We start from the raw sequence: 24,028 nt of genomic DNA on the forward strand, positions 1-24,028 counted from the left end.
AGTAAACAGAGGCCATACATGGTAACAGAAAGAGAGATGCATGTGTCTGTGGAATTCCTCAAAACTAAAACATTACGTGGTGGAGGTGGACAGGAGGTGTTGATCTGTATTTCTGCTAGATCATGTCGAGGTTTAACGATATAAGGACAGTTTCCAGCTCAGGTTCTCATAAGCGGTGCTTTTGTTGAATGGAGACTGTTGAATCAAAATGTTTTCATCTTAGGGAAAATATCTAGAAAACGATGGCATAAAGTTCTTATAAATGTCTTGTACTGCAAGGTTGCAGAACATTTCTATCATAACTGATATATTTTATATTATCAGCATTAAACATTTTATACATTTTGCAATGCAAAAATAAGAGGAGAATAAAGAAGGAGGGCTGTGAATATTCAGAAATGTTAATGACCAGTTGCTAAATTTTCATCTGAACAATTAGAAGTAAATAAGATACAAACTTCAACAGACCTCTGTTTCTTTACAAATGAAAAAAAACATGGATGTGTTTTTCTGTACTACAGATGGATGTGATTCACTCATTTGCCGTTTTATCATAAAACAACTTTAACCGATTCAGAGTACAAAGCAGTTTTAGAATAAAATGTCAGACCTCTTCATATTTTACACATGCTTTTCATAATTTACAGCATCACGTAAGAATGCAAAATGTGTGCTAATGAAGCGTTTTTGGCAGTATCAGGCTTTTATTTGCCTGGACATAAGATAAAAACAGTTCCAGGTGGGCCGCTGAACTCTTTTAACACTATTAAAGGGATACTTCAGGTTCCTCATTAATGTTAGGATTTGGGGCATAATGTTAAGTTATGTTCAATATAAAAACTTTGTTGCCATGACAACAAGGATAGTAATTTTTACTAAACTAAAATAAAGTTACACATGAAAGAAATCGTACTGTAGCTAACCTATTTTTGAAACACAGAAACAGGACCAGTCTTCAATTACTCACCCATGTTGTTTAAAATGTTGTTCCGATGAACACAGAGGAAGATATTTGAATGCTTGTAACCAAATAGTTCCTGGCCACCACTAACTACCATAGTAGGAACAAATATTTGTACATTTTGGGAAGATCTTTTGAAGAAGTTCTCTGGGACTACCATTGTCATTTGTCCTACTTAGGGTTGGATATCGATTGGGTTTTTTCAGTACCGGTGCCAAATCAATACTTTTAAAACGGTACTGGTGCCAAAACGGTGCCTGAACCGATACTTAAAAAGTTAAAGTCAAAAAAGTTATTTAAATTGAACTATTTAAAAGTTTAAAGTATACATGAATATATAAGTAAATACAAAACCTAACATAAAAACTACCATGGAAAAGGAATGCAGTCCCTTGACCACAAATTTGGTCACAGCCCTGTTGACTTAATCCACCTTCTGCATATTCAAAGTAGCCTTCTTTGCCATGGTAAATGGGGTCATGGCAAAACAACCTTTTAGTCAATCAGCAGTAAGGTACAGGATGAACATTAGTCGTGCCGAGCACTGAGGAAAAAAGAAAACACATTGAGAAGAGACATTGACACTGATACATTATTAGATATATCAGTGCAAGCTATATACCTGTACTGTTAGGAGAGCTGAAACATTAATTTTAGTCTGGGAATTTAGTCTGGGAAACCTGGGCTTTAAAGGAGGAGTAACATGCTATTATATTCATTTTGCTGTTAAACGTGCTGGGTCCTCAAGCTTAATTTGTTAAAATACGAATTGGACGTATGATGTAGTATTTCTGAGCTCGATACTGTCCGCCAGCACTTCAAAAAAGTTTTTTATAAGTCTGGATCCCTGTTTCGAAACAAGGATCCTAAGATTTTATTGGCCATTCTCCTGCAAGAGCCAACCCATGAATGAAGAGCACGCCCATGAATGAAAAGCACACCCATGAAAGTACTCTACTTTTTTATAAGTCTGCATCCCTGTTTCGAAACAAGGATCCTAAGATTTTATTGGCCATTCTCCTGGAAGAGCACGCCCATGAATGAACCAGAGAGCGAGCAGAAGAGCATGCCTATCAGCGTTGTTTTAGCTAATAGAGCTAATAATGGCACCTAAGAGATGTGTTTTTGGATGTGAGGGGAAACAAGCCTTGTTCAGGTTTCCAAAAGACCCGGTGTCACGACATCAGTGGATGGAGTTTGTATTTCCCGGGAGGTCGGGGTGTGGCGAGCAGGGCGGGACGAGAGCCGTGAGGGATGGCGCGAGGCTGGTCCCGTGAGGGATAACAAGTGTCAGCTGTGCGTGCACCGGTTTCACATCTCTCACGGAGGAGCTCAGGAAGCATAAGAGAGGAGCGACAGGAGTGTAGGACGAGAGAGGACCAGGCCCCGACATGTGTTTATGTTTTATGGCACAATACATAAATACATAACCTTTTACTTCCTTGTTTGTTTATTTAATTAAAATTTTGTTCAATGTTCGCCGGTTCCCACCTCCTTCCTTCCCTACATCTACGAACTGTGTTACAGTCGGCCTTCTTTGGAAATAAATGTAAAGCTGTATCTGTCTTCTGTAAATGTGAGAAAACTAAACACTTTTCAGAGATATGAAGAACGCAATAGTACTCAGGTGTTCAAGATTAACATAAGATTGGCAAAACCAGCTTATTTAACTCCTCCTTTAATGTTACATATGAAACCTTCAAACCATATTAGTTCTGAACTAATGTCTAGCTATAACATGACATGATTGCAGTAAACTATAATAGGAAATCCCAATGTGACGCCAGCAGGGATGTCTGAGAATAGCTGCCAAATTAGAGGTGTCAGCCCTTCCTGAGCTTAACCAGACACTGTACATCATGCATAACACCTTTCAATGGGTTTGATCAGACATATCACCTTCCACACAAAGTATATGCTTAACAAATGGAAATCGCAGATGATAAGACAGAAATGTACTATACAAAGAATATAGGCACATACAACGAGTGCTCGATAAAGTAAAAACTAAGAGGCACCATTAAAATGTAATTAGCATTATCTTGGCAGCCATTACAAGCAAAGAAGCAATGCTGATTTCCCCCAGGAATCAACAACCATTCAATAAGTTCTTCCTCCTTAACAACAAAGGTTCATTAAAAGCAGACTGTGACCAATGTTACAAGCTAATTCCCACAAACATTTGTTTCGATTTTATGAAATGTTCAAATACAATATGCAAGGAAAGTTAAAAAGACTCAAAAAACGCCTGCCATTGAACATTTTCTGTGCCATGCAGGGGCATCACAAACACTTTAAGTGGGTGGTTACTGCATGTCTCCCTTGTGGGAAGCTTTTTGATCATTCCTACACACTGGTTCTGTGCTAACACAAGGTAAACTATTTCTTGGACATAAACTGCTCCATGGAGTCTTTAATAGAGTTTGTCCGTAAATAACGTCTTGCCAGGTTTCACTTTCATCCACACTACTGAAACACAGCTGGAAGAGGGTTATACTCACAGTAAGGATGTATGAGTTTAAGGACAGGATATTAGTGCTGTTATTCAACACAATGCTTATATGACTACAGACCTGTAACGCTAGCTGTGCCACATTCATGTCTGTGTAGGAGTTTATGCTAGGCCATCACCCATCGCTTACACATAACTAGGCTGCAATTCACGCTTTTACTCAGGCATGCAGGTAGCCATAGCCAGCCAATTTATGTCGCATGTAATTTGCAACAGGCAGTATTGACTCCCCGCCTTCAAAACAGTTACTGATAGACACTTTTCAGAGCGCACACAGTGAGAGCTGATAATTTGCAATATTCGAGAATGACCTGCATTATAGGTTTGTTTGTACATTTTCTAAATAAAACACAATCTTGACTGTAGCACTGATGGTTCTGACAGTGTGAAAGATAGACCACATGCTGGATTACAGTAGGAGAAAGAATATAAATCATTATTTAAAGCGTCTTGATCAAAAGCACTGTTTTAACAAGTCAGAAAGCTTTTAGCAGTCCTTCTTTTGAATATTTTATTTATTCAACTACAAACTTACTGACAGGCATATGCACACATATATACACCATTATGAGTTAACAGGTAATTCACCAATCATAAATGCTCATTATAGGATGAAATAAATAGAATGAGTTTAAATTAAATGAGTCCATCTGTGATATCCTCTGTAAATTATACACACTACAGTATGTCCACATTTGATCCACTTTTGGTCTTGTATTACTCATACAAACAGCTACATTTAAACGTTATATTGCTCAAATTTAGGCCATATCACACAAGAATGCTGTTTCTTGAATACAGTGTGTTGTTGTGCAATTCACACGTTTACTGAATAACTGAACCATTATGGACGGGCCATTGTAGACAGAGAACAGAGAATTTCCAAAACAAGCAGCATCCTCAACCTAATGTGCAATTTTTCCAAAGATCTATTGACAGAAATGCTAATATAATGTACATAATTATGTCAGAGGTGTATAAAGACCTTACATAATGAGGGGTTACGCCTTTGTGATCTTAGTATCAGAGCCGATCCTTCCTGTACACAGACTACGCAGGTTGTGTAGGGCCTCTGCCCATTGAGTACCAAATCCAAAACACTATAACAAGACGCTATTTGCATAACTTGCGGATTCAACTATACAAAAATCATTTAGAAATGTCCTTTTTAATACTTAATTTATTGAATTACTTTACTCGGTCTCATACATCATGTAGTGCGCAGCAGGTTATGTCATGCGTGTGATGTGATGCCTCTTGAGCAAACTATATTTATCACGTTTTATTTTTGTTGATCACTCATTTGGTTAGTAAAAACACACCGCATTTGCGTGTACAGCTAGATGGTTCCAGAGCCACACGTCACTTGAGATAAATAATTATTTACATGTGAATCAAAATGTAAATTTAATTGTATACTTGTTCTAATGGTCAGTTTAATGTTTTTTATTTAAATGTGTTAATTGATTTAATATTTCTTATAGTTTATAGTTATGTTTATCTAAATTTAACTGACATGGGCCCCCGCAATGGTTTGCTTAGGGCCCCAGACGTCTAGGATCGTCACTGCTTGAGCTATAGCCTAGACACGAAGTCAAGGGAATTCGCCGGACAAAGCGCGTTTCGTAAATATGTTATCTCTTAAGGGAAAGAAGTAAAAAAGTGACCTTTAAAACTAAACAAGCTATGTTTGTGTAGCGCCACAGAACAAATAAATCCTGACAAATAACGTTAAACATTTAATGAACAACGTGAGGCTAGTTTTTATCATCGACGTGGATTTCTGCAATATTCGGAGCCTTCCCTTATTGGAGCCGAACTACAATTTTGCTGATGATAAATTAAGCAAAGGTTAACAAAGTAAGACAGAAATGGCCTACTCACGTGAGAACGAGATGTCGGGACAATACCATGCGCCAAAGATGCTAACGGAACAGGTAAATACAGAAATACAGTTACGCACGTGCCACAAACGTTGCCATATACATTGTAACTTTCTAACAAAAAAAAAAACTTTTACTCATGCAGGTTAATTAACTGTATGTGGAACCTAAATGTTTTTTACATGTCATTAAAAATAATTATATACAAATAACAAGACGAAAGCGTATGCAGTTTGAGAATCCTAAATCAAAGCTTGTCGTAAACAATTTACGTACTGTTGACGTAAGTTACCGTATAAGATGCCTGACGTTACTTTCTATGAATACATCTGTACATTTTCAGAGGGCCCCAGGAAAATCTGTTTATAATAGATGAAGGATGAGAGACTTTACAATGAACATTCTGCCGTCTGTCATTTTATTGTGTCACTACGGCCAATGTTTCCCTCTGCTGGATTATACTATTATTACAGCCCAATAGTAAACAGTGTACTGTAAACAGTTTTTGGAATATTTTAACATGGTCAAATATTTAACGTTATATTTAACTGCTGCTATCACATGTTTTCAATTCAATTTTAATAGGGCTATAAATGTACAGTATAAGCCCAAAGACTCCAAATAGGCAGTTAAAATGCCAACGCTTACAATAATTAAACATGGTTTAACTATTATTCATATTTATTTATTTGTTGTAGTAAAACCAAAACGCCCATAGATTGACTCGCCATAATTTAATTATGGTATTTATAGTAAAACTGTGGTAATACAAATGAATCATGCAAGCAAACAGGCACTTGCTGTATCAAGTGTTTAGTTTTTTGCTCAAGGCAGTTTACACAATTTGTTTCAGAAACTTTCATTTTTAATTAAAGTTGGAAGGTATACAGAAAACAGATTTAACCACAGATTCACATAGTTAGAACAAATATATGTACACAGAGATAAAAATACGTATTTACAATTATACAAAATCATCATAACTGATCTTTAAACACTATGAAACAATAGCAATATTTTTATAAAAGAAAACAGAAGGCTGCACAGAAGTTGCCATGTATCTTGCATGCTTGCACATCCAAACCATTCCTATGTTACAAATGTCAAGCCCTCCGTCAATGTACTTCCATTGGTGTGGTTTGTATTATCGGTGCAAGTAGTCTCCGGATTGGTATGATCAGAAGGCTCTGAGTCTGTTTTCTCTGAAAACCTGGTGTCCATGTCTTCTTTGTGACTGGTGTTAGACACCATGAACTCAGACTCCCCCTGGGAAGGGATCATAAGGCTAGTATCCGTCATGCTGCATTCTGGACCAATGCTGGAGTGTGAAAGGCCAGCGTTAGTTTGAGCGAATTTATTTGCATGGTCCTGATGTGTATCCGTAGAGTCAGAGTATCCTGCCAGTTCTCTCCTCAGATTCTGTGCGCTGTCCATATATCTCTGACATAGTTCTGCATCAGGCATGTGGTTGGCATGGATCTCTGCCAGCTTCATGTAGATGATGTACAGCGTGCTTAGGCTTTCTTTGTCCTCTAGAGCTGCTGCCAGGGCCAAGTGAAAGTAGCCCATGGCATCAAACGCATCCTGAGGCAAAAACACCAATGAACATTCTTCAATATGTATAGCAGATGCCATCAAATATAAAAGTATCTCTAAACAGGCACCTTGCCTTAAAACATGTGCTTTGTTGTATTCTTCATTCAAAAGGCACTGTTATGTCTTTAGATTTATGTAAAAATATAGAAACACTATAAAACAAACATGACACACACACAATTACGCAACTGCAGCAGACCAACAGGATGCAATCAGTTTTGGTAACTTTATTGCTGTAAGTAACTATATTATTTTTATACTTTGTACTCTTTAATTCATATGGAAAGGCTCTCACCTTTAATTTGTATAGTGTCAGATCCGCCAGTCTACAGTAAACTTTAACATTGTACCGAACATCAATGGCATGTTCCAGTGCAATGGGGCAAAGTGAAAGAGACTTCAGGTAGTAGTTCTCAGCCATCTCATACTTCCCTAAATAGAAGTTCACTGATGCAAGACGATGGAAGGACACTCTCTCATTCAGAGGCACACCTGTAATTTACACACATAACACTTATAGTGAACTGTGGAAATAACATTTCTGCAAACATTTATGCTCCACTGGGAGAAAAGAAGAAAGGAATGTTAAATGTAATCAATGTTAATAAAAAAGTGATCTTTGATTCACCCTGTCATTTGAAACCTGTATGACTTTATTTCTTTTGCAAAACACAAAAGACGATATTTTGAAGAATGTTGTTAACTGGCCCCTATTCACTTGCATTGTTTGTTTTTTGTCTATATAGAAGTGAATGGGGTCCAGTGCTGTTCGGTTACGAGCATTCTTCAAAATATCTTCTCGTGTGTTCTGCAGAAGAAAGAAAGTCATACAGATTTCTAATGAAAAGAGGGTGTGTAAATGATGACAGAATTTTTATTTTTAGGTGAACTACTATAATTTTAACTGTTGAAACTGTTGAAAACAGGACCATGCCCACAAGGAAGCCTCAACAACCTTTCACGGGGCATTGAGATGCCTTAAAATAATTTAAAATACAAAAGATATTTAGATAAGTGTTTAAAATATTTATTTTAAATAAGTGTAGTTTAGTTGTTTATTATATATATACATCTTAATATATATGCCAAGCTCTGAAATATTTTTTGGGTAAAGACGCAGGGGCCTGCAAATATTGCTATGGACAGTAGGGGGTAGTTTGTCGAAAAATAGCTTCACTGCTGGAAATGTCCAACAGGGGGAGACAGAGTCCAAGGTTTACATACACTCACATTTACACACACAGGCACATTTACAGGGGTAGTTCAATTTCAAAATGAAAATTCTGTCATCATTTACTCACCCTGTTGTCATTTCAATCCTGTATGTCTTTATTCCTTCCACAGAACACAAAAGAAGATATTTTGAAGAATGTCATTAACTGGCTCCTATTCAATTTGTTTTATGTCCAGACAATATAAGTTAATGGGGGCCTGTGCTGTTCTTTCACCAATATTTTTCAAGATATCTTCTTTTGTGTTCTGACGAAGAAAGAAAGTCAAACAGGTTTGAAATGACAAAAACATTTTTTTGAAGGTGAACTACTCCTTTAATTTGTCTATTGTCATCCATAGATTAAACATACTTAATATACATTACCTTAAGACTAGCACAACAAGTTTACAAAAACTAAAATCATATTCAAGAAAATGAAAAATGATATTTGTTTATAAATCATTTTAAAATTAAACCAAGGAGTTGAAGTGTAACAGGTCTCACCAGTGGTGGTGCTGACCTGCACTGCGAGTGTGGCGTATTGCAGTGCCTCTTCATACTGCTTGTGATTCATCAGAAGCTCTGTGAGTTTACCCAACAGCCTGAACTCCGAGTGCACATCCTTAATACTGCGGGCAAACGGCAAACTCCCATCCTTGTTTAAAAACAGATTTTTAAATTTAGAGTTATTTGTGTCTTGATAATATCTGTTTTGAAATCAAGGTGAAGCATACCCTGAAAAAAGGTAGAGCAGCTAGGCGGTTTCTGTGTCCCTTGAAAAACACATCTCCCGCCTCCTCGTAAATGCTCAAAGCGAAGCATGGGTCATTCACCTTCAGGGCTGTCTTTACTGCTGCCTGTAAACATTTGTTTATGGAGAAAACGGTTATCACAACACCTGATAATAATAGTTTTACTTTATGGATTACCACTAATGATTGATTTAAAGATTAGTCTTTCCATATAACTGGTCAGATACTTCAATATGTAAAAATTATCATGCTGAACAATAATTAACATCAGTCCTATTTTACCTGAAGGTACATGTCAGCCAGCTCATCCTCATGAATCAGATAGTAGATACGGCCCACCTGCAACCACGTCTCAGACTCTTCCTCTCTTTTACCCAGATCTATGGAGATCCTTAAGCTTTGCTTTGAGTAATCAAGAGACTTCATTGAAGACCTGCAATGGTTTTTCTACATTACATTTTTGGAAAAACCAATTGACCCATTCACAGAAAAGTACTCCCAAAAAGTATATAGTCATAATTCACTTGTGCAGCTAACACTATGTGTAATGTACGGTGTAGCTCTTACTTCTCTGTGTTTAATGAGAGATAGAGGGTGCTGAGCAGCTCCAGATATTCTCCTTCTAGTTGTTTGTTTTTAAGAGTTCTGCATAGCCCCACACAATGCTCATAATAAACAATACACTGTCCGTATAGCAGCAAGTCAGCATAATGACGACTTAGAACATTTGCCACAACCATCTGACCTGCAGATGAAATAAATGTTTATTCTTGGTTTATTTAGGAATGATGTAGGTCCAGCAAGTAACTCATCCCTGCCACTGACAAGATTTAAAACATTTACTTGATGAGTTCACCAGAATCAACTTTAACAATGCAACTCCAGAATATGCTCCAGAAATAAAATTATATCATGTTATACTCACTGTGCAAATTTTTGGCACTAATGGCAATAAGCAGACCCATCTCGTAGCACAGCCTGACTTTCTGACTCCCTCCTCTATCCTTGTAGCTCCTGCCCAGCCAGAGAAGAGTCTGGACGTGCTCCTCGTCCGTAGGGCTCTCTGAGAGAAACTGGTAGAGTTGTAGGGAATTAAGCAGAAAACATTCTGCCAGGCCAGAAGCCCCTACAGACAGACACAAGCAACCCATGTTAGCCAGGGCCAGCGCTTCATTCCTCTTGTTCCCGTTCTCTCTGGAAATCTGCAAGGCACAATGGAAGTTTTTGGCACCCTCTTGAACTCTTCCCTGTTTGCGGAGGCACAGGGCTAGGAGGTTGTAGACCACCCCACGCTGTGCCGGACTATCTGTTTCATTCAAAGAGTTGAGCAATGGATACAGAGTGGACTGGGCTTGTACGGGTTGCTCCGTTAGAACCAAGAGCCAGGCTAGCAGTACAGATGCCTCAAAGCCCTCCTCCTCATTTATTTGCCTCCCAGCACATGCCGCCTGGTGGGCAAAGGGCACAGCTTTTTCTAGAGCTCCATGCTGCTGGTAAACACTAGCCAGGCAAATGCAAAGATCTCTTTGAGTCTTCAGATCTTCCCCTTGGCTAGCTATGGACAAGGCCTGCTGAAGGTAAACCACAACCTGTGCAGGAGGCGCAGAAGTACTTTCCTTCCAGTGGGGATTGAGTCTGGCTGAGTTTTTAATAAAGAGTTCAATTTTCTGGAATGCATCGTCCAAGGAATGTTCTCGTTCTGAGTCCAGGCTTATAGAGGCTAGTGTAAGATAGGGCAAATACTTTTTATGATACAGCCTGCACAGCATCCAGTTAAGATCAACTGGAGCAATAGGTCTCTCTTCATCAGCAGACAAAGTGATGGTAAGAAACTGAAGTCTCTCAACGAACGGCAAAGCATCCTCTACTTTCCTCAGGCGAAGAAAGAGCGACAGGCAGAGGTAGCAGGTCCGAGCTTCAAGGTGCTTGTCTTTTTCGATTATGGCTGTGCGCATGATTGGTTTGAGCAGCTCAAACTCATCCGCTGAGCAGAAGTTGTGGCATGGAAGACACAGGATCAGTGCACTGGCCTTCTCCAGGGTAAATAGCAACTTGTCCATCATCTTCTGTTTCAGATAAACAGCAGTGAGATTAGTGTACAGGGCAATCAAAAGTGGTTCATCATAAAAACCATTAACAGGTACTTTCAATGCCTCCTCAAAATATACTCGCGCCTGGGAGTATTTCAGCTTCTTGGCGCACAGCCTGCCTAGGAGGAAGCAGGCTCGCCGATGGGCCCACAGCATCCTTCCTTTCTTAGCTACTTCTCGCAAGTTTTCCAGATGCTGAAGAACCTCGTCCTCTGAAAGACCACTGAAGACAGCGTCCAGGAAAGAGTATCGGATGTCGTAAAGAGTAGCGAATGAGTCCTGGAAAGTTTCCAGGTTTAGGAAGGTCAGGGTTGGGTCAGCAGTCTCTGCTTCATCAGCCTCCCAGATACCCTCATCCATGAAAGTTAGAGGATCTTCCTCATATTCATCCATCTCTCGGAATGTGTCCTCTGGGCTAAAGGAGAGCACTTCGGCATCCCGCTCGAGATGATTCCGAGAGGCGTAGAATGACGGCCGTGGGGACGAGTGGTAGGGAGTTGTGTCACTCTTTTCTGATATGGTGCTCTTCCTTGGATCTTCTACTGGTGTTTTTTGCTCTGTAGGTTACACAGAGTAAAGATGAGAATTTCGAATGCTACAAAATTGTTAAGTAGAAATGACATAAGATAAGTTGATAAGACAATTAAAGTCCATATTTACTTGGTGACATAAAATGAAAATTCTGTCATCATTTATCCACCCTCTTGTCATTTCAAACCTGTATGACTTTCTTTCAGAAAGGAAATTATACAGGTTCTTCTAAATACAGGTTTAAAATTCATTTTTGGGTAAACAATCTCTTTTAAATGGCTTACCTGACTTTGGATGGTTTCTAATATAAGTGAAATCAGAATCATCCAGTCTGTCTGCAATATAAAATGTAAAGATATAAATATTATCAACAAATTACAATTACATCATTGTCTCCAAATGTTAAGGTATCTCCCAGAGAGGCAATGCATAATCTCTTACCTAATCTGTACACAGTGCTTATGTCAGAGGAGAAGAGATTCCCCATCACATCAGACTGGCAGGATTCAAAGCAGGGGTTAAGTTTAGACAGTGCTGCCCTTTCCTCCTCACTCAGAAAGACCAATTGTCCATTGCTGTGAGAGGCCAACAAAAGCAACATTATCAACCACATGACTCTAATTCGAATCTCTTCATCACATCATCACATAACTTCAACAAGTCCCGCCTTCCAATTCCTGCATCGCCACCAGCTAGACAGAGGCACATTCAGCAAAGGTCAACAGAATAAAACAGTGTTTGCCAGCTGGATGCTTTCATCTGATAAGTCAGGGTCGCTGAGAGACACGTCAGATAAATAGTTTTACCAAACACAGATGTCAAGCACACAAATCTGTAAAAATGTTTACTTACAGAGGTTTGATGTTCTCAGGTTTTACATGGGCCTTGTGAACAAATCCCATCTCTCCACTAGTAGTGTGTTTTCCTATGAAAATGTTCAGAGAATTGAAGAGAAATCCCTCGATCTTGATAATGTCGCCCTGGTGTAAATGCAGCTCATCTTTAACCACGGAGTAATGGTCCACTATTGCCACACATGTCCCCACCACTAAAAGGAAGGTAAAAGAAAGAACAAATGTATAGTAACACCAAAAGTTGTTTGTGATTCAAATAGAAAGGTTGTGTTTAGGACACAATCAAGAACCTCACCAATAGAATGATCAAAGACACTTTCTGTAACCGAGACCCCTCCTGCGTTGCCAGGATATTTTTTAAGAAACCACCTAAAGAACAAACGTAGTTTTTTATGGCCAAACCATAGAAGTTTTTTTCAAAAATAGTAGAATAGAAATATGTTGAGTAAAGTAGTAGCCAGTCAATTGACCCTTCACGTGTAGTTTGATTGACAGGCGACCTTACCAATCATAACAGCGATATTATGTGCCCCTCTGTTGCTTTTCGCCATTTTGTCCCTCAATCAAACCATAGTGTTTAACGGCTGCAAAAGTCCTTCGCGACTGTCTAAAAGTCAATTTGTGGTGGAATCTTAGTCATCATAATGCACACCAATGAAGACTTCTTAAACCAGAGTCATACAAGAAGACTTGTCCGGAGTTTTACCTCATAGACTGACTATAATATGATCCGTGCTGAAGGACTGCTTCTCATCAACACGCTATCCAGACGTTATGTTGTTACAGCAAGCAGAGTACGTTAGGCTAGAGCTTCGATCTTTATTTTTGTTAACTTAATTCCGAGTCACTTTCACATTTTGAATATATACTTCAAATGCATATTGCAGACTTTCTTACTGCTTTTGGCTGAAAGTACACATAATTTTTTCCCAGAAATGTTTATTTAACGATAAATATTCTTTAGTACAGTGGAAGCGCTTTAGCTGATGTCGGACATAGCAAAAGGTGGCGGGCTTTGCGAAGGGTCAATTGAGTACACATTGTACATTGTATAAGTGTGTATTAGGAAGCCAGTTTGACTTACTGATAAAAAGGATAAGGCAGAGGTTGCGTATCATGCAGGGGCACTAGACCATGTCGGCCCGTGGACAGCTGCGTGCCTTCCCACATGTGCTCTTGACCAATGTCTTTCACCGTGATCAGGTCATTCCTCATGTAGGTCAGCTCATCTTCCTCCTCTCTGTCATCACTCTTGACTAAAGCCTTGGCAAAGAATGTACCTGCAAACAGTTATGAGACCGTTCAACTGCTTTTATATTCACTGTTCTTATTTCATATCTCTCTGTTGGCTTCTACTTGCTAATCGCAATCACTTCTCCTTATCTCATGTTTTCTTGCAAGTGCAAAAAGCTCATTGTGGACTTTTATGGTTCTGAAAGTGATAGTTTGACAGTTAACAAAAAAATTTATTCATATGTCAAGTATAAGGCGGAACAATTTTTGAACAGGGATTACCCTATCCTGGGACTAATGCCAGAGAACTTTTTCATTACTGTTTTGAATAAATATCACAATCATGAACAGCCAGACTTTGATATGAATGATATGTTGTTGACAGTGTGGCTAGTAGTGATTCTCGGAAGAAAGATATTTCATATGCAAACAAAATTCAAGAAAATGTTGTATCTAAAAACCGAAAAAGATATTTGATAACAAGGAGTCGCAGTCACATTTTTATCCTATATTGTTTCCTAATGTGACCTCTAAATAGGCTACCAAGCAGTCTTTCAATATGGGGCTTTAGAGCAGAAGAGATATATTAATCTGTCCATGTAGTTGCTATCTGGTTAGAGGGATGGTTCACCCAAAAATTTTTATTCTTTTATAATTTACTCACCCTTAGTGTGATACTTCACCCAAAAATGATAATTCTGTCATCATTTACTCACATTCAGGTTGTTCCAAATCTGTATACATTTCTTTGTTCTGATCAACACAGAGAATTACATTTGGAAGAATGCTTTTAACCAGATTTTACCCCCTTGACTACCAAAGTAGGAAAAATACAATGGTAGTCAAAAGTGCCCCAGACCTTTTGCAGTACTGCATTCTTCAAAATGTCTTCTTTTGTATTTACCACAACAAAAAATGTATTAAAGTATGTTTTCCTACTATGGGAGTCAATGGGGGGCTAAATGTGTCTGGATATAAGCATACTTCCAGATATCTTTCGCTGTATTCACATCAGAACAAAGAAATGTATACAAATTTGGAACAAAAGGAGTTGAGTAAATTATGACAGAATTATAGTTTGTTTCAAATCTATCTTAGTTCTGTTAAATACAAAGGAAGATATTTTGAAGAATGTGGGAAACCATACAGTTCTAGGGCACCAATGTCTATTATAGTAGTTTCCTTTCCTACTATAGTTGTCAATGGTGCCCCATAACTGTACAGTTCTTCCAAATATCTTCTCTTGTGTTCAGTGGAAGAATAAAATGTACACAGATTTGGAACCATTTGAGACTGAGTAAATTATGACAGAATTTTCATTTTGGGGCCAACTATCCCTTTTAAGGTGATGTTATTGATTCTTGACCGCCTGCGAGATGTGGTGAGTCCTTACCTTCCTGTAGCAGGAGTCCGAGGTAAAGAGTAGCTAAGTGATCCTCATCCACTGTCACACAGATCTCCACATCACAGAGCAATGCAGGGTCCAGCCACAATGACTGGTCACACAGAAAGTTCTCAAGACATCTTGCCACGTATCCTGAATTACAATAGTGCAACCATTATATTCCATCAGATTCACAAAAACATTATATTTATTCATACTAACCTAGTGCCAGATAAGTGGAGAACTTCCAGATCTCCTCAACAGTCTTGAAAGTGATGACAAAGCTGTCCTTCTCAACATGAACGGACACCAGTCTTGCAGACAGATCCTGTGTGCGGCATCAGCAATCACCATGATTGAATAAAGACTGAAATAATCAATAGTAACAAGTTCATCAATGGTGCCAGTGGATGTTTCGCAAGGACATTTCAGTGTCTGACCTTGAACAGTTGTGCGACGTCCTGGCTGTTGCTTTCTACAACCCTGAGTCTAGTGCGTAACGCCTCCTGAAGCTTAACATCAGGCTGGACACTAGATCGTCGCCTCCCTCTGAATAATAATACGACATCTCCAAGACACAAATAGGAGCTGAGTTAAGTATCCATCAGAAATCCAGATATATCAAGCCATCTTATTACAACTAAAATTTACTATATGCTCTTGTGGCAAAGGGTGTGATTATTCTCATGATATAAAAAAAATTATGCAGTAACAGCAATGACTGCATCGCTAAAAACATACCATTAGAGAAAAGATTAGACTGAGTGTACACATTAAGGAAGTCTGGCATTAGTCATTAGGGTGTGCTTAATAAGTGTAGCCATTAAAGGCCATTATGGAGAAGGCGGCCATTATTTCCACCGAGGTCTTCGAATACCTGGAGAAAAACGCTCTCCTGAAGATATGGTGCTGCTTCCGCTCAACGCCTCCTTCCTCCTCCAGTTACTCTCTCTGCCTTCTGCCTCCACCTCTGCGTCCGCTTCCTCATCTCCAATGGACAAGGAAACTGGGGTCAAACACAATTTTTTGGAGTGCAAGTTTGGTATGTATTTCTGTTATTTGGATAGAACCTCAAAACCTGAATTTTTATTCCGGTCACACTTACATGAATCAAAAACATACCAACAGCTAAACACTTCAACTACTATATAATTAAAGCCAATGGCAAATTAGAGTGTTGCTTTTATCAGTAGACATACTTGTTCATTCTATGCAAATATAGTTGATATTGATGTTAATACACATGGTATGGATACAATAAGCATGTTTGTTAATAATATAATCAGATGTATTTACAATCTCTTAAACCTCTGCTCATAAACAGGAAGTGCAGACCATATCATAATGGGTCTATAAATATCAGCCAGATGGCTTAAATCATAGCCCCTTTCTCATTTCCGGATGGTTATGACCTTCCCAGCTTTGTCCATTGAAAGAAAGGATGTTCCAAGCAGTTTCTTAGTACAACATTTACTGTATATAACACAACATTTTATAATTAAATAAAAACATGTATCATACAATTATATTAGAAAGTCATCTACATTTTGATATACTAAAACTGTAGCACTTTACAATGAGGTTCAGCATTAGTGAACTACATTAGTGACATTACAGTATGTTAATAAACGAAACCTTGCTGTAAAGCGCTGTCACTACAACTTTACGATTGTCTCATGGTTTACTCAAGAAGTCCTCTTACCAGCTGTCATGATGTCATTGGGTGGAAAGAGTTCACTGACGGCTGCTAAAGTGTATGGAGGGTCATTCCATAAGGCATCAAGCTCAGCAGGTGATATCACTATTGAAAGGGAGTGGGATGTTAAGGGATTGTTATTGAATTAACTACATGAGAAATAAGCAGAAGCTTTTGGGGTAAATGTGTCTGACAACGAACAGGAGGAAAATGTCATTACCTGAACATACAACAAGACATAATAACAGCCCTCATGCCGGCATAACACAGACTGAAATCTGATAGTTCAATGTGCGCATGCAAACAATGACAAACACGTTGTCCCTCATACGAATCGTCCTGAAACGTTGCTTGACATCATCTACATGCAGTTTATGTATTGCAAATACTCAGGAACATCAAATTAATACAATTTATCCATTTGCTATTTATTAGTCAACAGCTTGATGGTAGTATATTATCTTAAATCACACAAACGAAAAATACAGTATATCATAACTCACACAACAACAACAACAACAACAGAACACAATTAGTTACCACAGGCGATCAGAGCATTACACAGGACAAAAGCACACAAACCCCCAAGGGAGGTGCACATCCTGCATTACCTTCATGGGTAAATCTATTACCCATGACTGACAGAAACACTGTGATGTCTCCCTGTGAAAGTTACTCTTTCTTCTCATGGCACAAATCTATGAAAGCCAGGATGAGACCAACCTGAAAACGAGAAGCAGTTTCTGAGGCAGGGAACAGGACAACAGCAGCATGCCATGATGTGTACAGCCAGCTTCAATAGTGCCCGCTATAAGACAGATCCACTTTAACTCCAAGGAGCGTTATTGATGGAGTCGCTCCTCTCCTTCTCTCTCTCTCTCTCTCTCTCTCTCTCTGTCTTCCTATCCATCTTCCCCTTGTACATACACCGCACGCTCTTTAAACTTCCATCGATATCATTCTCTCTCTTCCTGTCTGCGTCGGCTCTGCGGATGAGTGAAGCACTTTGTGCTGCTGGCATGTTTGTGTGGGTTTGTCAGTGCCTCTCTGTGCCAGGGCTTTTCTGGAAAGTGAGAGCAGCAGCATTCTCACATCGCTGACATACGGACACAACTGGCCCAGTGAGAAACTCACTCACAATTACAAATTAACGTGTTGGAATTGAATAAGTTGGTGCTTAATTTGACTCTGTCTTGATGTTTCTTCTCTTTTGTTGTACTAGCTTAAGTATCATGCCGTCATCACTTCTTTTCTATGTCCTTTACATTATAGAATGATCAGAAAAAGTAAAACAGAAAGGTTCTTCGGCTGGTAAAGATTCTTTCTAGAACCAATCAGCCAAAAATGGTTCTTCTATGGCATCGTAGAGTATCTTTTAAAAGTTAAATAACATTGTTTTTGCATTGCACTGTTAAACTACCTTAAATGTTAAGTAAAATCAACTTGGCTTTACAAGTCATTTCACCTTAAAACTGTTTTGGCCAGCAGTGAGTTGTTATAACTTCAAATTGAGTTGATATAATGTAAAAAATAAGCTGAAATGGCTTGTAAAGCCAAGTAATTGTTCACCCAAAAATGAAAATTCTCTCATCATTTACTCACCCTCAAGTCATTTCAAACTTGTATGACTTTCTTTCTGTAGAACACAAAAGATGATATTTTGAAGATATCTTGAAACCGAACAGCACTAAACAGTCCCCATTCACTTCTATTGTATGGACACAAAACCAATGTGCAAAGTGTGTTCCAGTTAACAATATTTTTCTTTTGTGTTCTGCGGAAAAGCCACACAGATGACAAGAGTGTTTTCATTTTTTGGTGAACTATCTTTAAAGCAGCTGAGAATGTGTTCTTGGCTATAGATCATGGGTTCAATTCCCTGAGAATACATTTTAATGTATTTGCAACACAAGAGGTTTTAGGTAAAATGTCCAAATCAGTATAAATGTAAAATATTTTGCACATTCAAATCATATTCATATATCCTAACAGAGTGTTAAATAGTCTCTCCTTTTCTAAAACTGCAAAAAATGTGTTTCCCTGTCTTAAGTGCACAAAGAGGATCCTTATCACTACAGAATAATGCTGATCATCTCAGAGTTTTGTACAGAGAGGACTCAGTCAGATTCTAATTCAATTTGTGATGATCCCATGAGTCTGAACAGCTGTAAACAGCCAGGAGGCATTTCTCAGCACAGCTCCTTAACACTCACAGCATCTCTCTTCGTATTCATCTTAAATGTAAACACATTTTCTCCATTATCTCAAATCACATAATATTTTACTGTGTGAACACCAGAACATACAGTACTACTGCAAAGACTACCAAAGCACATCTGCAGAGAGCAGATAACAACATTAACTTTATATTCAATATAGTCATATTTTAAGAATCGACAAGGACAACAAAGCCTAATAAAATGTCCTTATGGCTTATAAACTTAACAGAGAAGTAGAGCGGTTTCTTTGTAGGTTACTGGCTCAGTGTGTGTGGCAGTCGGTGGAAAGAACAGGGAAACGTGTAACATGAGTAAGGGCTATAGACTCTAAGTTTAGAACGACTCCCTCCAGAGCCCAAGCTGTGCCCGCTGTTGCTATTAATTAAATAGGGTGAATAACACGTTCTCAAACACAGGCAGCGAAAAGCTTTTGGCAGTAAGAGGAAGTCAATATTCAAAGGTTTGAGAGACAGACTTGACAAAAAAAGATAGATAAGAAGACAACAAACTCAAGTTCAAAAAGTGAATGTACTGTTTGTCAAACAAGTTCACCTTCTTTTACAGACACCGTCAAAACTGTCGAATATATTTATGGAACAATTTCGACAAAGCGTACAGTTAGCCACACACAAACAGTAAATTCTAACCAAAACACATTTGCCTTTGAGAGAGCGAGGGCATACCTCTGTCCTGTTGACTCCCGGCTGTGGGTTCTCACCTCTGTCAATCTGTGCTCTGTGGAGGTGACGGTGGTGATACTGACTGGTCAGACCGACTTAAACTAACTGTCATTATCCCGTGTAAAGCTCCTGTAGGACAGAGAAATAAGCAGGAGGTGTGTGTATGACTTTGTGTGTGTATGCCCTTGTGGCATGAGTTCAGAGCTTGCGTTGAAGGAAGTATGTTAACTCCTCCCCTAAATGCTATGGTTCTTTCTCTCCCTCTCTCCCTCTCTCCCTCTCTCCCTCACTCTGAGTCTAGCCCTTTCACCCCCGTCCTGTTAAACTCTGGGTCAGGTCAGCAGAGTGTTGGATAACCTTCAAAGCAGAGTAGAAACAACCAGTCACATTAATGGCTCAGCCAATCTTACTTCGTCAGGAGGAGTCATGAATGCAAGTCATTTCTGTGAAAACGTGCAAAAATGAAAGGTATGTTTTCTTTTGACAGAACACAAAGTAATCCATCTGGTCGGACTTGTTTTGCATACACCACAAGAAAATGCAACTGGTGTCTCTATCAAACTCAATACAGGGCGTCAGATACGCCCTCTTGCTCACATTCCAAAGGTACCTTCGACAGAATATCCAGACTTATGTTTGTGCATTCCCATCATTCACTGAGATAGCAATAAGGATTTGAAATGTTCTTTAAATGATTATTTATTTTTCCAAGAACTTGCCGTGCTTCATCGTCAAAAGTGCAGATAACAGACTGAGGAGTCTTGGGTCAGCTCATTTCTTGAGTTATCCTTCTAGTTAAATATAAACCACAGAACATACTCCATATTCCACAGACTATTGTTGTGTTACTAAAGTCACCCTGAGAGCAAATGTTACTACAGTGTGGCGATTTCCTGACACACAGTGCTCAGATGATCTGGGTTAATAGATTTCAAACCACATAATAAGAGAAAATCACAATGTATGCCGTTGGAGCCAGCTGGTTATGTGTCTGGCAACCAACGGCTCACTCCACTGCCCCTTTAATGGTTACAGATTAAACCTAGAGAACAAGCAATGATGATTCACTGTTATGAATTCAATATTATGTATCTTAAGCTATAGGTTGGCTATATGTCAGCATAAACATTACAATATGACCCTTCATTTATACTATTATTATTAAAAAGGTCTTCATAACAATTACATTTTATGTAGCACAACCTAATAAACTGCCAATAAAGCTTGTCTTATTTGTAACTTTCTGCCAGAGCAGTGCACAGGGGAAGCAGTACAAGAGAAAATTCCGGTACCCCTTTGCACCGATGCCCTAAGGAAGAGCAACTTCCTGTTGTTGTGGACTCTGTCATATTTCAACACAATGGTATATCCAATGCCCTGACGAGCTGCTTGGCCCTCGGCATCCGTTGAAAACACTCAATCCTGGTACAAAGTGCACTCCAGTAAAGATATACAAATGTTGTAAAATCAAAGCTAAGGTTATACAATTCTGTGACCAACTATACCACGGTCTTTCGAAAGTCACTGTTCATAAGTGAAATCACAACAATTTATCATACAACTATGTGCTGGATATATTGTGGTGATAAAGATTATATCCAATCATTTAGTAGAATGGCCCTGGCTTAAAATAAAAATGTGATAAAAAATATTATGTGTTCCACATATTCTATGTAAAAATAGTGCCGCCACTAAAATTCAAGTGGCCTGGGATAAATGTAGACCCAGTTGCCATACAGCAGCAGTGTAAAGATACATTTACTATAGGCATCTAGTCTCATCACAGGGCCTGGTTCCCCTGACCCCCCGCCCCCTGGAGTTGGCCCTGGTTACATGAGGAGTACTCATATCACACAGATAGTGGGTGAGGGGTTTTGCAGCTGACGCGAGAGAAAGACTGTCTATTCCCAACAAAATGCTGATGCTATGACAGGCATAAGAATGCTGACTGTCTGCGCTCTCTATCTCAGACCCTAACCTTATGGCCCTGTCAAAATATCCAACTGTGTCAGGCTGAACGCACTGCATGGTCAGGCAAAGAGAAAAAGAGATAGAGAGACAGAAAGAGGAAGAAATGTAGAACGCAATTGGCGTCTGTCACATCCCTCCATTGTGCTGTTTCCCCTTGGCTTTTGTTTCTGTATACACATGACAGTAATGGAAAAGTCAAATACACAGTCTCTGGAATAGAGCACAGAAAACAATAATAGTCTTCCTGTTGAATCTAAAATGTCTGTCTCTCTCTTCAAAAGCGTATTATGGAGCACAGATTGTTCTTTGAATTTATGTTGTGCCGAACAAAGTATAACAGGGGGAATGTGGTCCAATACATTACTAAACAGCATTCAGAAAGAAGTAATTCAATGGCAGGTTAGTAGGCCTATATAGGTTGAGGTTGAGGTTGAGATTTAATCTTCTGTGGTGCGGTGTGTAATGAAATAGCGCCTACTAGTGAAAGTAAATCATAGAGATTGTCATCGAAACGAATACAGTAAAAAATCATTACGAGGGTGAATCCAGCTTCTTATTCACGCTATCAGCTTCACATTAAAACACGCAAAGTTTCCGTTTTTTCCGGTTTCTTATTCACGTTCATCTTAGGGACCGTCTTATATTTGAGATATTCGCTCTTTTCTTGCTCTTGTGTCTAGAAAATAATAATAAACATTTTCTCAATATTACTGACACAGTGTGTGTGCACACTTGCGTGCGTGCATGCATGCTCACAAAAGAGAGGTTGCTCTGCTGGCTGGTTCCTCATGAAGTCCACTATCATCTCAAGGGGCATTCAGCCCAAGCTTGTTTAAATCAAAACCCACAATTGGGCTAAACAAGGCAAATGAAATATAAACAAAACATCAAACAAAAACTTCCCAGGAGGGGGCAAAACAGGCAACAACTTGCAAAAATTATTTCAAGAACTAGATGAACAGGAACAATGCACATGGCAATCATAACAAACAATGACTAGTCCGGAAGGTGCTGGAGAAGGACGAGAGCAGGGAGTCTGGGGAATGGTCTCTTGGGACCAGGGCGAGGCAGGGGGCCCAGTTAAGGTGGGAAGGGTCCGGGGGTGACTGAGTGACCAAAGACGTGAGTGGCTGGGTTCCAGGACAGATGAGGGGCAGGAGAGGTGGGACCGGACAGGACTGAGGGCAAGGGCCACGAGGGAAGAGGACATGGGGCCAATGTGGGTAGGCATGGGGTAGGCATGGAGTCCATGGCAGAGGTCCCGGGCGACGAGCGCACAAGGGGAGGCTGCCGTTGACTTGGAAGCCGGCTCTGGGGAGGCTGCAGCTGACTCGGACTCCAGCTTTATGGAAGCGGCTGCTGGCTGAGGCGCCGCTGACTCGGATGCCGGCTCTGGGCAGCTGACTGAGGGCTGGCTGAGGGCCCACTGGCCCTGGGGTTGCTGCCGCTGACTTGGAAGCTGTCTGTGGGGAGACTGCTGCTGAATCACGCGTTGGGACAGGGGGGGACTGATGCCAAGGGATGAAAACTCTCTTCCTCCTCTTCTTCCGCCTCGCTCAAACCACAGGATTCATGGCTGGCTGAGGAGATACGGTCGGGAGCATGGCTGGCTCTGAGCTGGCTATAGAGGAAAGAGGAGGATAAACTCCGGGGATAGAGCACTGTCCATATTGTTGGGTTCAATCTGGGAAGTTCGTTCTGTCAGGCTGGCGCAGATAGACAACAATTGTAAATGTATTTAAATTGCCACATGAGTAGGAAATCATAACAAGGTTAGGCAGGATTATGACAGCGATTATGTTTGTATTGTAACATTTCCTGTGTTTTAACACGTGTGCACAGATGGCAAATAAAGCTTGTTCGTATTGTGATTCATAGTTATTTTAGTTATACATAAATAAAATGACATTACAACTTTTCAATGTACCATTCAATATAGTAATTGATTACATATGGTGCTCTTTGCTAATTACATGTCAAGATATTTGACATTTCTACTGTAGCATTTTTTAGTTATGGATCCATGAAGTTGGCATATGTGACAAGAGATATGAATGAGACACTGAAATATTGGACCATTGGTGGAGCTATATCTCAGCTGGCTTTGACGATGAGTTGAAAGGTTCTCTGAAGAACCATATCAATTATTATAGCCTTTCACCATGCAAAATACAGACCATTTTACTGTAACGTGTTTTGAAGCTATGGACCCACGAGCTTGGTATATATCACCAAACAGTTCAATGGGCCATTGCACTCATGGGCCATTTTGAGTTGCTTTATTTCTCAGGGTACGTTGAAAATGTCAAAGGTGGGTCACCTCTCCTCATGCAAAATGCCGACCTTTTTACTGTATCCTTTTAAAGTTATGGACCCAGGAATTTGCCATATATCGCAATACAGTTCAATGGGCCATTTTGAGTTGCTAATTCTCAAATAATTTTAATATTAAG

The 24,028-nt window shown here is 39.4% G+C and overlaps 1 protein-coding gene across 2 annotated transcripts; it reads right to left on the minus strand.

Moving 5' to 3' along the window:
- Positions 1-6,022: 6,022 nt before the first annotated feature.
- On the minus strand, positions 6,023-19,804 carry sh3tc2 (SH3 domain and tetratricopeptide repeats 2). Of its 2 annotated transcripts, none has more exons than XM_079480284.1 (18): positions 19,608-19,804; positions 16,712-16,810; positions 15,887-15,997; positions 15,450-15,577; positions 15,232-15,337; positions 15,019-15,162; positions 13,477-13,672; positions 12,688-12,761; positions 12,391-12,586; positions 11,980-12,113; positions 11,823-11,873; positions 9,843-11,564; positions 9,485-9,662; positions 9,200-9,350; positions 8,900-9,022; positions 8,670-8,820; positions 7,248-7,444; positions 6,023-6,940 (listed from the first exon to the last, which is right to left on the minus strand). In XM_079480284.1, exons 2-18 carry the CDS (start codon positions 16,719-16,721, stop codon positions 6,446-6,448), a joined length of 4,167 nt encoding a protein of 1,388 aa, XP_079336410.1. In that variant the 5' UTR covers positions 16,722-16,810; positions 19,608-19,804; the 3' UTR covers positions 6,023-6,445. The 2 variants fall into 2 exon arrangements, with proteins under 2 accessions (XP_079336410.1, XP_079336409.1); XM_079480283.1 differs by having other exon boundaries at positions 15,887-16,015; positions 19,608-19,796.
- Positions 19,805-24,028: the final 4,224 nt, after the last annotated feature.

Source organism: Barbatula barbatula (genome assembly GCF_947034865.1).
Source record: "Barbatula barbatula genome assembly, chromosome: 18".
NCBI lineage: Eukaryota > Metazoa > Chordata > Actinopteri > Cypriniformes > Nemacheilidae > Barbatula > Barbatula barbatula.

Bases quoted from the DNA above. Each gene is read 5' to 3' on its own strand.
- sh3tc2 (XM_079480283.1), bottom strand. The intron at 15,578-15,886 runs GTATTCGAAGAC...TGTGTCTTGGAG, and splicing joins AGGAGAGCGTTTTTCTCCAG to ATGTCGTATTATTATTCAGA. The intron at 9,351-9,484 runs GTAAGAGCTACA...AAACCATTGCAG, and splicing joins CTCTCATTAAACACAGAGAA to GTCTTCAATGAAGTCTCTTG.